Source organism: Mya arenaria, chromosome 7, assembly GCF_026914265.1.
Source record: "Mya arenaria isolate MELC-2E11 chromosome 7, ASM2691426v1".
Classification (NCBI taxonomy): domain Eukaryota; kingdom Metazoa; phylum Mollusca; class Bivalvia; order Myida; family Myidae; genus Mya; species Mya arenaria.
In genome coordinates, this window is record NC_069128.1 from 19,797,415 (window position 1) to 19,811,262 (window position 13,848).

Here is a 13,848-nt window from a genome sequence, read left to right on the forward strand (position 1 = left end):
TTTACAAAATAGAAACGATTGTGGTTTAGCTTTACGTGATATTTCTTTGATTTTATTGTTATTTGCTGATGACATGGTTGTTCTTGGTGAAACCCCGGAAGACTTACAATTGTCGTTAAACCGTTTATATAGTTATTGTAATACCTGGGGCTTAGAGGTCAATATTGCTAAAACTAAAATTGTAATTTTTCGCAAAAGAGGTGGCAGCAAACGTAATGAAAAATGGTTGTATGCAAACGAAGATGTTGACGTTGTAAATGATTTTAACTATCTAGGAGTAACTTTAAATTATACTGGCAATTTCAGCCTGAATACCCAAACATTATATGGTAAAGGTTTAAAAGCAGTAAACACATTGCTGTCAAATCTTAAAAAAGTATGAATGTAAACCTAGGGTAGCTTTGCAATTATTTGATGCCTTTGTTTCATCTATAATTACATACGGGTGTGAAATTTGGGGATTTACGAAGTCTACACAGCTAGAAAAGATACATTTAAAATTTTGCAAAGCCGTACTAGGCGTCAGACAATCGTCTTCAAATGTTGCTGTTTACGGTGAATTGGGTAGATACCCATTGTATATAAATAGATATGTACGTATTGTAAAATACTGGTTCAAACTTAAGAAAAGTGACAATATAATTACTCAATCTGTCATAGAAGACGCAATGTTGAATATTAATAACAATCAGGATAATTGGTTCAATAAGGTTAAGAACCTTCTCACCAGATATGGCTTTTATGATGTATGGTGTAATGATACACAGCTAAACGAAAACCAGTTCATTTGTATTTTTAAACAGCGTCTGATAGACGAATATTTACAACAATGGCATGGAAGTGTTAATGAAAATGGTGTCTTAATAGTTTATAGAGTACTTAAAACTGCATTCGAGTTTGAATCCTATTTAGACAATATTGTGTCAAGAAATCTTAGAATTGCTATCACAAAAATACGTATATGTTCGCATAATTTAAGAGTTCATACTGGCAGATATGATAGATTAGAACGCCACTTACGTCTTTGTCAAGTATGTGACTCGAACGAAGTAGAAGACGAATTTCATTTTATATTTAAGTGTACACCTTATGTCCAATTAAGACAAACTTATATTAAAGGTTATTATAGAATAAGACCTAGTATGTTTAAACTTGTGCAACTTCTTAATACACAAAATACATCTGAAACATTTAGGTTAAGCAAATATATATCGGAAGCATTTAAGGTGCGTTCTACTTTATTAATGAATCAATAATTAAAAGCCTTGATACACATTTTTATCTCAAGCAGTGGTATGCTTTGTTAACATTTGTAACCATTGGTTACTATTTATGTTGATATATACTATGTGAGTCTGTTTTATTGTTAGAAATTGATCAATTGTATCATTTGTTCCAACATATACTAGTATATAAAAAGCAAACTATTGGTTATTGTATTGTATACTATTATAGTTTGATTGATTCGTGTTTTCTATTCCAGTTCATCCTTAATAATAGATTAATTATAATATTTATTTAATATTTCACACTACATTGTATAATTGTAATTGTAATTTATAAAATATGTATATGAAACACAAAAAACTGTATAGTTTACGTGTAATAAAAATTCTGTTCTGTTCTGTTGTTATCAGTAATTAATATGTTCCATAAATGCATTATTTAGTAAGAAGTTATTTAAAGTTTATCACTCAAAATGCATGTTTGTTATACATGTGTATGTACTGATTATGAATAAGAGTGTCACTTTAACAAACACATTCGCTAAAACCACTCTCGATCGTCTCTGGCCTCACCTACTGATCACACTCACAATCCTCATTCTGGTTGTCGAATTAAGAAAATATTACCGTATGTAAAATGATCAATTATCATGCACTATTATTTAATTGACTTCGAGTTCCGCAGCAAAACATGATTCATTGATATATAGTTAATAACGAGATTGCTCATTAGGATGTAGAGGTTTAACTGAATAAAACCAAGAACAGGCTCGGCGATCATGTTTCCACCATTGCTTTGTCGACTAATCAGTCACGCGACTACGATGATGATCAATTTCTCTTTGTAAACTCGTCGACGAAAAGTTGAAATCACAATTACTTGACAAATATTCTTAGAAATTTTATTTCCGCCATTGATTTGTCGACTAATCAGTCACGTGACAACGATGATGATCAATTTTATTTGTAAGCTCGTCGACAAAGAGTTTAAATCATATATATCTGACAAATTTTTCTAAGGAATCGTGTTTTCGCTTATGATTTGTCGACTAAACTGGCACGTGACAACAATCAATTTCTGCTTGATAACTCGTCGACGAAACGTTGAAATCACAATTACCTGACAAATATTTCTTACGATTTTTATTCCCGCCATTGATTTGTCGACTAAACTGATACGTGACAACGATCAATTTCTACTTGTAAACTCGTCGACGAAAAGTTAAAGTCTCAATTAAATGGCTAATATCAGCTTGTCCTCTTAATGAAGTCCTACGGCAAGAGGAAACGTTGGAATATTTCGTCCTTACTGACGTTAGACCTAATCATTGGGCGAAGGTCAACTTCTCCTTTTTTGTGTTATAAAGAAAAGAATAAAGCAACTTCTGCTTGATACCTATTCAGTATTTCCCATTAAAGAAACTTTTGTCAATTTAATGGCAGATCGGGAAACAAAATGTCTAATTGGCATATATACCTAAAATAATGTGTCGTACGAATAAAAATATTGTTCTTCGGACAGTCCATAGTTGTGTACTTTAAATATAGATCTACAATCTTGTCGTTTATATTCTTTTTCTTATTTTCCCATCCTTCAAATGTCTGGGATTAAACTTTAGTGCAAGATGGTTATATCTCAATAAAGATGTACAAAATCGCATAACAATAGTCTTGCGCTAAGCGCTCGATATAGACGTCTTGTTATTTACATTCGTAGAACTATAAAGTATTACTAGTATTCTAAGTGCACGCTATCTGTCGTCTGAATACGCGTTTTAATACGGTAACCATATCCCATGTGTTCTCTACAAATATAACATCTTTGGTGATGAAAAAGCATGCGATAATTAAAATGTCAGTTTATTTAGTTTGTAGCAAATGTGTTTACATTTATAGCAAAAACATGTTTGACATGTAATCATAAGATAGGCTTTATTTTAATGTTTCGTTTCCATATAGATACATGTTAAAATCTCTTTACGACAATGTTTTTTATGCATTTTAAATTATTAACTGTTTATAAAATAAATTAAATGGTGCAACTTGTTCTATATGCGACCTTTCGTTCCAGCAAAACATAACACTGTTGCAATGTTACCGCTTACGTTGTCTTAATTCTATGCTATAACGTTGTCACAACGTCATGAAGGTGGAATATTTTTAACATTTATACAAAGTTACTTTGGCAATAAATACACAACCTTCACACAACGTTACCACAACTTTGAGACAACCTTGCAACGTTGTATGAAGAGTATGAAAACGTTATGGCATCAGGGGCGGATCCAGGATTCGATGTTAGTTTAGTTAAAAGAAACATTTTTGACACAGCGTTATAGTATAATTGATCTGCGCATGGATTGTAATTCTACAGTGTTCCCATCTGGAAGCTATAAAAAAACTGTCACATGAACGTGTAAAGGCTTTAAATGTGAGGGCTGCTTTATATGGCATATGCCGATTGTCAAAATATAAACAATTTTATGTATGACCTTTTTGGATAAAGCTCAGTAAAACTGGTGTCTGGAAATGCCTTGCTTGTGAAAATATAAATATAACTTCATCATCACTACGAAGTAAACGAATTGATTGATGACTACAACCTTACTCAATCAGTCGCTCTACCAACTCGTGAATCTAATATTCTTGATACTTTCCTAACAACAAATCCAACTCTTGCCCAAAAAGTCAATATTCTTCCTGGCATAAGTGATCATGATAGTGTCTAAATTCAAGTCTGTAAGAACCCTTTTTCAGAAACCACGGACTATATCTTTCTATTAGTAAGCTGGATGCTTACCATCAGGAAATGCTTGAAAGAGCCAATTACGCTTCTTTCAGTGTTGAAAAAACTATGGAAAAAACTTTCATTCTATTCTCACTTCTCTTGCAAACAAAGTTATCCATTTTAAACTCTCTAGCACCAGAACATATCTTCCCTGGATCAATCAAAAACTAAAAAAAAACTTGCTTGAAAGAGAGAAAGAGCTTACCGAAAACATCGTAAATCAGGTTTGCATGAAGAAAGAGATTCCTCGAACTAAAACATCTACTCAGGAAATATTTCAAATATCCTACCAATGTTATCTTGAAATATTCTCGATATTGCTTCTAGAGATCGAACCTCCAAACCTAACACGAAAGAGATATTTACACTTCTCAAGCATTCAAAAAAAACATCAGCCTCTGTTGCTCCGTTACGTAAACAGATTTCTATCCACCAAGACGATACAGTTAAAGCAACTATCCTTAATGTGCAATTCCAGTCAGTTGTTAGCCCAAAGTCTCCCAACAGTCTCAGATCCCTGTGTTACATGAAACTACAAGACATCACTAACAAAGGCAAACCCCAAAAAGCAATACCAGATATAACGATCACAACCAAGGGGATAAAGAAACTTCTCTAAAACTTAAATCCTCACAAAGCATCAGACCCTGATCAGATTAAGCCTTTCATCCTGAAAAACCTTTCGAATTCACTTACACCAGTTCTGAAACATCTGTTCCAAAAGTCCCTTGACTCTGGATTTCAACCACAAATTTGGAAGGATGCAAATGTGGCTTCTGCCTACTAAAAGGGGGAGCGTTCAGACCCCACTAGCTACAGGTCCATTTCTCTAACGTGTATTGTGTGCAAAACACTAGAACATATATGGTACATGGTACGTAACTTTGATTCTTAAACGAACTTTAAACGTGCTAAAGAACTCGTTTTTGCCTAAATTGACATCATTCGGAACTCCTCGGCCATTTTTAACGAAAACAACCTCGGATGTATTTGGACGGTTTACATATTCAAAAAGTGGTACGTTTAAGTCCACTGCAAGTAGATCGCGTAGTAATTTCATTTAGCAGTTACACTTTATGACTTGACTCTAAGGAATCTTAATTATGTTTGCATTAATACACTTAACTGGCAATCAATTTGAACTTGGATCAATAAATACAGCTCTAAAACATTACATTTAATTAATTATATCATTCAAATATTTACGAACTACTTCAACTGATGTACCGGCATACATCCGAGGTTGATTTCGATAAAATGGCTGAGGAGCTCCAAATGAATTGACATATGCTTGACCATTTTTAACAAAGATAATGTGCTTGAGAAATGAACATCAACATAGGCAAAAATCTGTACAACATCAAGTTTACTATTTGCAAAGGACCAATTTTCATGCCAACCATCATAAATACCACTAATTTCATTTTGTCAAATATTAACAACAAGCTTGCATTCATTACAAAAGTCTTGTAGAATATTTAACTGCCTTTGTAGGCATACAACGGTGTCATATACCCATGCAACATCATCCGCAAACCTAATTACAAATACGATGGTAATATTTGCAAAAAAATATTTCATTATTGTTTAAGAACAAGAAATGTCGTTAAATTATAAATAAGGCAAACGATATTGGATTCAGCTACAACCTTGACGTAATGTTATTGGACAATAAAAAATACGGAGCCCTGTTTTGTTCTAAACAACACCTTTAACAGAAGCATAGAAACTGACTTAAAGTTCTATACAAGCACCCTGAGCTATTGTTTTTTTTTCGAACAGCGTCTTAGATAATAAACGGTTAACAGAGTCAAATGCTTTTTTAAATCTATAAAAGCAACATAATCGGGCATCAATGCTTTCATTTCAGTCACATTAGATATTTTAATGTCAATTGTTTGGTCAACTGCCAAAAATAGTTTTCTTAAAGCTTCATTTATGCTTGTAGCCATAAACACATCAGTTTTCGGACGTAAATACGACTGCGATCTGATTTTTATATCACTGGTTTCCAGACATACGCAAAAATTGGCTCATTAAAAGACAAACATAAAATGTTGTCAAAACTATCAATCTGTGGGAGTGAAGCTTTAAAGGGATACTGAATACCGACTGAATACTGACGTTTATAACTCTAAAATGCCTGCGATATGCACTTTTCAATGTTAATGTAAATCAATTTGATGGCGATTTACGTTTGTTCATTTTAATTGATTTAATGACGATTTGTCTTCATAACGTCGATACCAACATGGATACACAACATTTGAACACTTGTATTGTTCAAATCTATTTACATGCTTATTTGTAAGTTTTTGGCCATAAAACGATATTATATTAAAGCAAAGTAATTTGGCAATGCAACTAAAAATATGACAATGAGTCTTTTACCAAAATAATGAAAGTTTTTGCTCCGTTCTCTTATTTATAAAAAAGTTGCCATTTAATGGTTGGTGTTACACCTTCATACGTAACACTGTTGTATAAATTTGTCAGGCTGGTGAACTCAGCAAAATATATAAACACCATTAATTAATCTTCATGCAGTATTACTCATTTAACAATTGTTTAAGCGCACAAGAACGTAGACGACACTGTTACAACTTAAGCGATATTCGAGCACACCTTAGCTATTGGGATAGTATATTCCCTTTGATCGATTAAAGAACTGTGTGTTTAATTTGGAAAAAAAAATATTTAGAAAGTAAAGGAAGAATCAACTTTTATTACATTTTTTGCTAAAATACGATCGATGCGTCAATAATATTCACCGCTTTTGTATATAAGACAACTGTTATCCAAAAATGTTAAACTGTTTAGAAACTAACGTGCTAGGACATCTAAAAAGACATCTGTTATAATCAAATAAATAAACACTTTAACGTTTGTTAAATTTGGAGAATTAACACTACTTTTTAAAGTAATTTATTAGGAATAGATGTCACACAATCACAAAGCTGTCATGATCATGTTAAATATATGCTAATTATGTGTTTTGGAAATTTGAGTCAAAGTGTTGACCAAAGAATGATATTAATTTTACCTAAATAGTTTCATCAACATTGGATAAATGGATTAAAAGCTGAATTATCTTATATTTACCGAAATAAAATTGTTGGCTGAAAGTAAGGAAATGCAGTTAACATAACTGATGATACTAGTGCATATTTAACGATAACTTCGCTTAATTAAAAAGAAAGCAATACTGACGTAAACTAATATCTCAGTACTAACAGAAGAGGCTACATTGTCGTATGTTGTTACTAATCATAAATAAAGATCAATAAGAAAGTCAACCAATGAACGCTTATGAGACATTTTAAGCTGTCGGATATAGGGGACAGACATATAAACGAGCGAGCGGACGCTCTTGATAATTCCAAGTGTTAACAAAACAACAAAGAAGCAAACTCAATCAACGTGCAAAACACTTAACCGCAATAAATCAAGAATACGAACACAGACTAGATATACATTAACGATTGCAAGTGAGAAGAAACGTTAATCAGTAGGAGCAGATATCTTTGAGCATTAGTTCACTATCAAGAAAGAAACGCGTGGCCATGGTGACGATTTTAGCTTTATTTTTGGCGGGAATTTTGACATGTGTGCTTGGAGACTGTCCACATACGCGGTCTAATTACAAAAGATGGTCGAACGATGCAGATTGGTTGAATGGAAGGGTGAGTTTTAAGTGTTTTATTTATAACTAAAACCGTGATTAAGAAGGCATGAATGATTAAAACATGAAACATATGAATATTCCTTTGGACATGTGCACAATATCAGATTGAGTTCTTTCGCCATTACGGTTCGCCCTGGCAGCCATTGATCATTACAGCATAAGCTATACATAGGTAGAAAATGTTCTCATTTCGGTGTTAAAATCATTTAACTTTTTCAGGTGAAACTTTTACCAATGCTAAACAACAGAATTTTTCAAAGCTTTGATGCCTGGACTGATCGATGAAATACAAGTTAAAATAAAACAGTAAACGATAAATAAGGATACACATTATTTGTAATGTAATCGCACTGTTTGACTCTTTTTGATTGATTATGCAAATTAACCTGTTAAATACAGGTTTTTCGAGTGCATACGTAACAGAGCCATCTTAACAACGAACGAAAGAATCAACAATTTCGGTTTAAATTACATTATACATTACATATATCATGCAACTGTATGCGACAACATGAGCGATGCATTTGTAAATTAGAATCACCAATTGAGTTGAGTTTATTTGCAACTTTGACCAATATTTATTGTTCAGGCTTATGCAAATTGGATCACTGAACAGATTCACACTTAAGAAGAACTGACTGACAATTGAAACTCCATTCAGGAGATTACAACCGCCAGATTTATATTTATAATCTTTGAGAAGAAATCTAACAACCAAACATTCATTTAGGAGCTTACATCCGTCATTCGATAGGCATTTCACGAAGAAAGTCTGCCTTAATTTTTGATCTTTAAAAACAAAACAAAAAAACAACAACACACTAACTGTTTCATAAGCTTTTTTTCTTATGAATCCATTCTTAGAATTTGTTCGGGAATATAGCAAAATCAGAACTCATTGAGAATACTGATTTGAAAGGCAATCAAGCGGAACGTTCGTCATTGATAAGACAGGGTCTAAACTATCAGTTTAGTTGTGCTGTCAAAAACATAAAAGGTTGTCTAGGTTGATGGCTGTCAAACACTCAAAAGGTTGTCTAGGTTGATGGCTGCCAAAGACTTGAAATGTTGTCTCGGTTGATGCCAATTATTTTTTCTACTTTCCGATTACCTATCATGTTCAACTCATTTGACTTTAATGATCAAAACAAAACAAAACGAAAAAACGAAAATGATTTGTGTAGAGATCTGTTCAATTGGTTTTTGAATTTATATATATATTGTTACCACAATTTGCCACCTCTGTTTAAAAAAGGGCCATACTATCGCATATATTTTTTATCTGTACACATATCATAATTTTTGTTTTATGTTTTATAGTAATTTACGTCAAATTATCTGACCATAATAATGCAATGAACTATTTGTTTTGCATCAAACCTATATAGAGCCTTTAAAGCTGCACTCTCACAGATTTACCGTGTTTACAACTTTTTTTTCTCTTGGAATGAGTTTTTTTTTTGTCTTGGAATGAGATTAGTTTCTTAAAACACTTCGACACACCTTTTCACAATACGGCCGTCTAACGGAGCACTGTCAAAACATTATTTTGAAAACAGGTTTGTCGAAGTATTTGATGAAACTAATAACCTTATCAAATTTCGGTAATAAAACAAATTCGGGGCTTTTTAAGTATTTTAGACTGCCCTTTGTTTTGTTTGAAATGGAGTTGTAAAAGAAAAGTTATCTTTGATTTAAGTCTTCATTTTAAGCAAAATGCTGCCTTCCGACGTAGCATATATGACGTAATTTATCACGTGGTATACACACACACTGTGATTCATTAGAAGCAAAATATTGACTTCCGACGCAGTATTTATGACGCAATTTACCACGTGGTATACACACACACTGTTGCTAAAACGGTTGCACTGTCTCCATTTTGGAGTGTATTTATATATAGATTGTTATTTTAGGCAAGACATTTCTCAAAGCATCAAACGCTTTAATCTTTAGCTATCAATCAGTCTCACCAAAGCGTGCGTTTGATAATGCATTTTCGTTTATGCTTTAGATGTCTGTATCATAGATTAGTTGTGAACTCTCCACATTTTTGCATGCATTTTAGTGTTTAATTGGAAATAAAACGCTTCAGCAACGATGTGATCTATAACACAGTAAAATTAACTGCTGTCTTTGTTTGTTTGTATTTTCTTCTGAAAATACAACTTTGATGTGTGTTTTTATTCTTATGTATGCACTATTCAGTTATTAGAAGAAGTAGTCTATGGTATAGTTAATCGACTGCTTTTTTTGTCCCTTCAAAGATAGAAATAATGTTAGTATTTGTTAAAGGGGCACGTCATAGGTTGAAGAAAATATGGGTTTTTTCTTTGTTCGTGCATTATTTTGTTTATCTAACTTGACTTTCTTGATTAAAACAAAACAAAACAAAAAACAAAACATTGTATTTGCGTTCAAATACAAAGATTTTAGCGATATGTTTGTTTGAACTTGAGGAATTTGTGGTTTGTAACGTAGCTATTGATGAAAATGTTCCATTTAGGATAGCTAAATTGTTTTGTTTTGTACACAAGTCATATGTTTTTTTTCTTTCTCTTTTGATCATTAAAGTCAATTGAGTTAAACGTAATAATTAATTAGAATTTAAACAATAGTTTTGGGCATAATTCTAGTATATTGTGCCCCCTTAATATGCATTTACCATTACGAAATAAAGGGGCGGATTTCCGGCTGAATCGAGGCAGAATTGGCACGGAATCAATGAATTCCGCCTGAAGTTCGGACGGAATCATTATGCCGTCCAATATCAATTCATGTAACTTGTAGATTTTGGGTGTAAAATGATTGGAAGTTCCGGGATCCGGCCGGGTTCCACCTTAAACACTAAGATTTATATTATTCAAAATACGCCTGGAACAATTCTCCGCCCGGAACTTAAAAGTAAAAATATGTATCAATTCCGGGCGAAAAATTCGAACCAATGCAATGGGTATTAGTTTGAACGTCGGCAGACTCGCTCGCAGCTCAGTGACCAGTGTATACATAAGGCGTTTTTGTTGATACCAAACTAGTTTCAGTTTAGGTTTTAAAGCTGCACTCTCACAGATTGAACGTTTTGACAACTTTTTTTTATTTTTTGTCTTGGAACTAGCAGTTTTTTATGCAAATATCTGAAAACCAGTGATAAAAGACTGATGACTAAAGATCAGATCGCAGATTTTCATATTTCCTCTCCAAAATTGATGTTTTATGCATTTTTCTTAAACAATTAGTAAGTCATAAATCATTAAATTTGGAATGGAAATATGAAAATCTTTTGTCACCAGTCTTTCATCACTGGTTTGCACATATTTACACACAAATTTGCTAATTTCAAGACCAAAAAAGAACGGTGGAAAAACGGTAAATCTGTGGGAGTGCAGTTTTAATGGTTATTTGGTAGTTTGGAAACCTGTTTCGAAAGTTTTACCTGAAGTAACAAATGCATGGTTTTGTGAACGATTTTAACTACATGGCGGAGCTTCTGCATGTAGTCTTTATTTCTCAATTTCTCAGTTTGCCAGTATTTTACTAAATGTTGTTCGGACAAACGTGTTGGGTCACTGTCAGCCATGTGTTTTTTTTCAATGTGAACTAGTTTTCGGATGGATCAAACTGACAAAACCGCCCCCGGAGAGGGTTTCGATAGTTTTAAAAACCAGTTTCAGTTTTCGTAAAACAAGCGATAAGACTGGATTTTATTTTATTTGAAACTGTTACAACAAATAACCGATACAAAACCCAAGGCTAGTTTATTACGAAAACGTCAATGATGTCTCTTAACAAAACTATTATTAACCTAGCGGGTGTCTGAAGTGGTGATTTGTCTATAGACTTAGCATCAGTCTGTTTAAATCTACCGAGTCATCGAGTTAAATTAAATAATGGCTGACTGCATACTTTCCAAAACCAATTTACGACATATTTTGAAAATACAGCCATGAAATTGGACAATTTACATTTTTTCAACACTTATTACAATATACTTACACTACTCTTAAAGATGCACTGTTACTCCCAAATAAGATTTAACACATTTAATACAATTCTTTTAATATACCAAAAAGTATGAACAGATGTCGAAAACAATGGTTCTTATGAAAGATACCGAGTTTAATTTAAAAGAAATGAGCAGAAAACACTGTATTGCTAGATTATGAGACGATAGTAAATTGCAGTAAATCTTTTAGCATTCATCAATCATTTAATATTTTTGCGTTTTCAGCTAATAAGTACACAGTTTGATAATAGTCATTACTATTTTCCATAAAGTTATTATTTCGTAAGTAGTTGAGGGTGTATCACTCATAATTTATGTTTGTTTTACATGAGTATGTATTGATTTTGAATAAGAGTGTCACTTTTATTGCATTTCAGCCCATCGATGGAGAAAACCTTGTAATCGTCGACAACGTAATAATAGACAGCTCAACTCCCGACTTTCACAATGTGACCATTTTATCAACCGGAAGTTTAACCTTTGACCCGGAAGTGGATCTAAAATTTCGAGCAGCGAATATCATGGTAGATGGGCGATTCGAGATTGGGAATGATGATTGCCCGTATAAAGGGAAACTTGAAATAACACTTACTGGTATTGTTCCTTTTTCTTTAAACATTATCAACTAGTCCTAGCCACAAATGAGCATTTTCTCCCACCCCAGATAAGTAGATTCAAATAATTGGCCATGCTGGAAATCCTTATCTTGCCCATGGGGATAGATGAATAAGTACCCGTATAGAACTTTTTTTTTTCACTACGCACCAGAAATCACTTACCTTCAGAAGGTAAATGGTACTGGTTTCTTTTTTATTGCTATTTAACCTTCTCGGTGTAAAAACTGATTTCGAATATGCTTCATGGTGACTTTGTTATTAAAAACATCGATTTTAGCAATAGAACCAGCAACCAAAAGAGTTATGTTATTTACAAGTCTAAATGGAACGATTGGGTTTTTATGAATGTTATAGTTATTGATAAAGTATTGCTTTACTGAAAAACATACACAGAAATCGGGTTTTATTCCGTTACGTTTTCTAGGTACCCGCGAGGACCACATGAGTGAAAGTAACGGCAAGTCATTGTTGGTACGGTACGGAGGAAAACTCGAAATCCACGGGCAGCCTAAACGTTCCTGGACAAAATTGACGGCTACTCTTAAACCTGACTCAGAAAACACGGATGTTGTATACGATCATACAGTAATAATTGATTCCTTTATCCGTTTACACGCATTTATTCTTTTTGTTATTCATTTTTTATATTCCTTTCTTACACTCCTTTGCTGTTCTACCAATATTTTTCACTGTCTTTTCTTTGTTTCTTTTATTTTTCATTTACCCTGTTCTTCCTTCCATGTACATTTTTTTTATAACGGAACAGAGGATATTGCAGTGAATATCGTGTGTACATTGCACCCACACCTTTTCTATTTAATCATGCATTGTTCTCATAATACGATTGAATTTGTAAACAAACAAAACATCGATAACAACTAAAATGACTCGTTGGCGTGTTTTCGTTTCAGCGGAATGGTACGTTTGAAACCGTTAACTCATGGGTACAGGGACTTGGGGTTTACACATTTGCTGACACGGTGCTAGGACCAGTGGTGCGGAGATTTGGGATGTACGATCTTCAGTGGCATGGATTGGATCTTGTGAAACATCTTGAAAGTAGGTTTATATAGAGGGGCGAAATTGGAACGGTTTTAACTGCTTAGATTTTGGGCACAGTTTATGTTGATGCAAAAACTCTTTTTTATTTTAATGCATTATCATTTTTACTCATTTGACTGAAATGGTAAACAACGTATAATCAGTGTACAGATAAAACAGATATTAGTGATATTTGGCGCTTATTTAATATGGGAATGTTTGGCCACGTAGCAATTCATTGAAGACGAATTACACATTTATAAAGGTTGATATTTTTTGCATCTGTACATAAATCATAGTTGTTCACAAATCATAATGTACTTATCAAACAATAATAACCTTTATCATTTATAAGGATAAAAAGGCAGCATATAATGCTTTTTTGTTTTGATCATTTAAGACAAATGAGTTAAACATATTCATGCATTGAAATGATTTTTTTATCTCCTATATTGTACGTCTTTGAGAAGAATACGACTTTAGAATTA

At 33.1% G+C, this 13,848-nt stretch overlaps 1 protein-coding gene across 1 annotated transcript in view; it reads left to right on the top strand.

The window, feature by feature from the left end:
- The first annotated feature begins 6,892 nt into the window (after nt 1–6,892).
- The window catches only part of LOC128240174 (cell surface hyaluronidase-like), a 31,561-nt gene continuing 24,605 nt past the window's right edge, over nt 6,893–13,848 (top strand). Inside the window, exons 1-4 of the mRNA XM_052956691.1 lie at nt 6,893–7,697; nt 12,080–12,296; nt 12,744–12,904; nt 13,231–13,378. Of these exons, the coding sequence (XP_052812651.1) occupies nt 7,578–7,697; nt 12,080–12,296; nt 12,744–12,904; nt 13,231–13,378 (646 nt within the window). The 5' untranslated portion in view covers nt 6,893–7,577. The remainder of the gene's footprint in view (nt 7,698–12,079; nt 12,297–12,743; nt 12,905–13,230; nt 13,379–13,848) is intronic.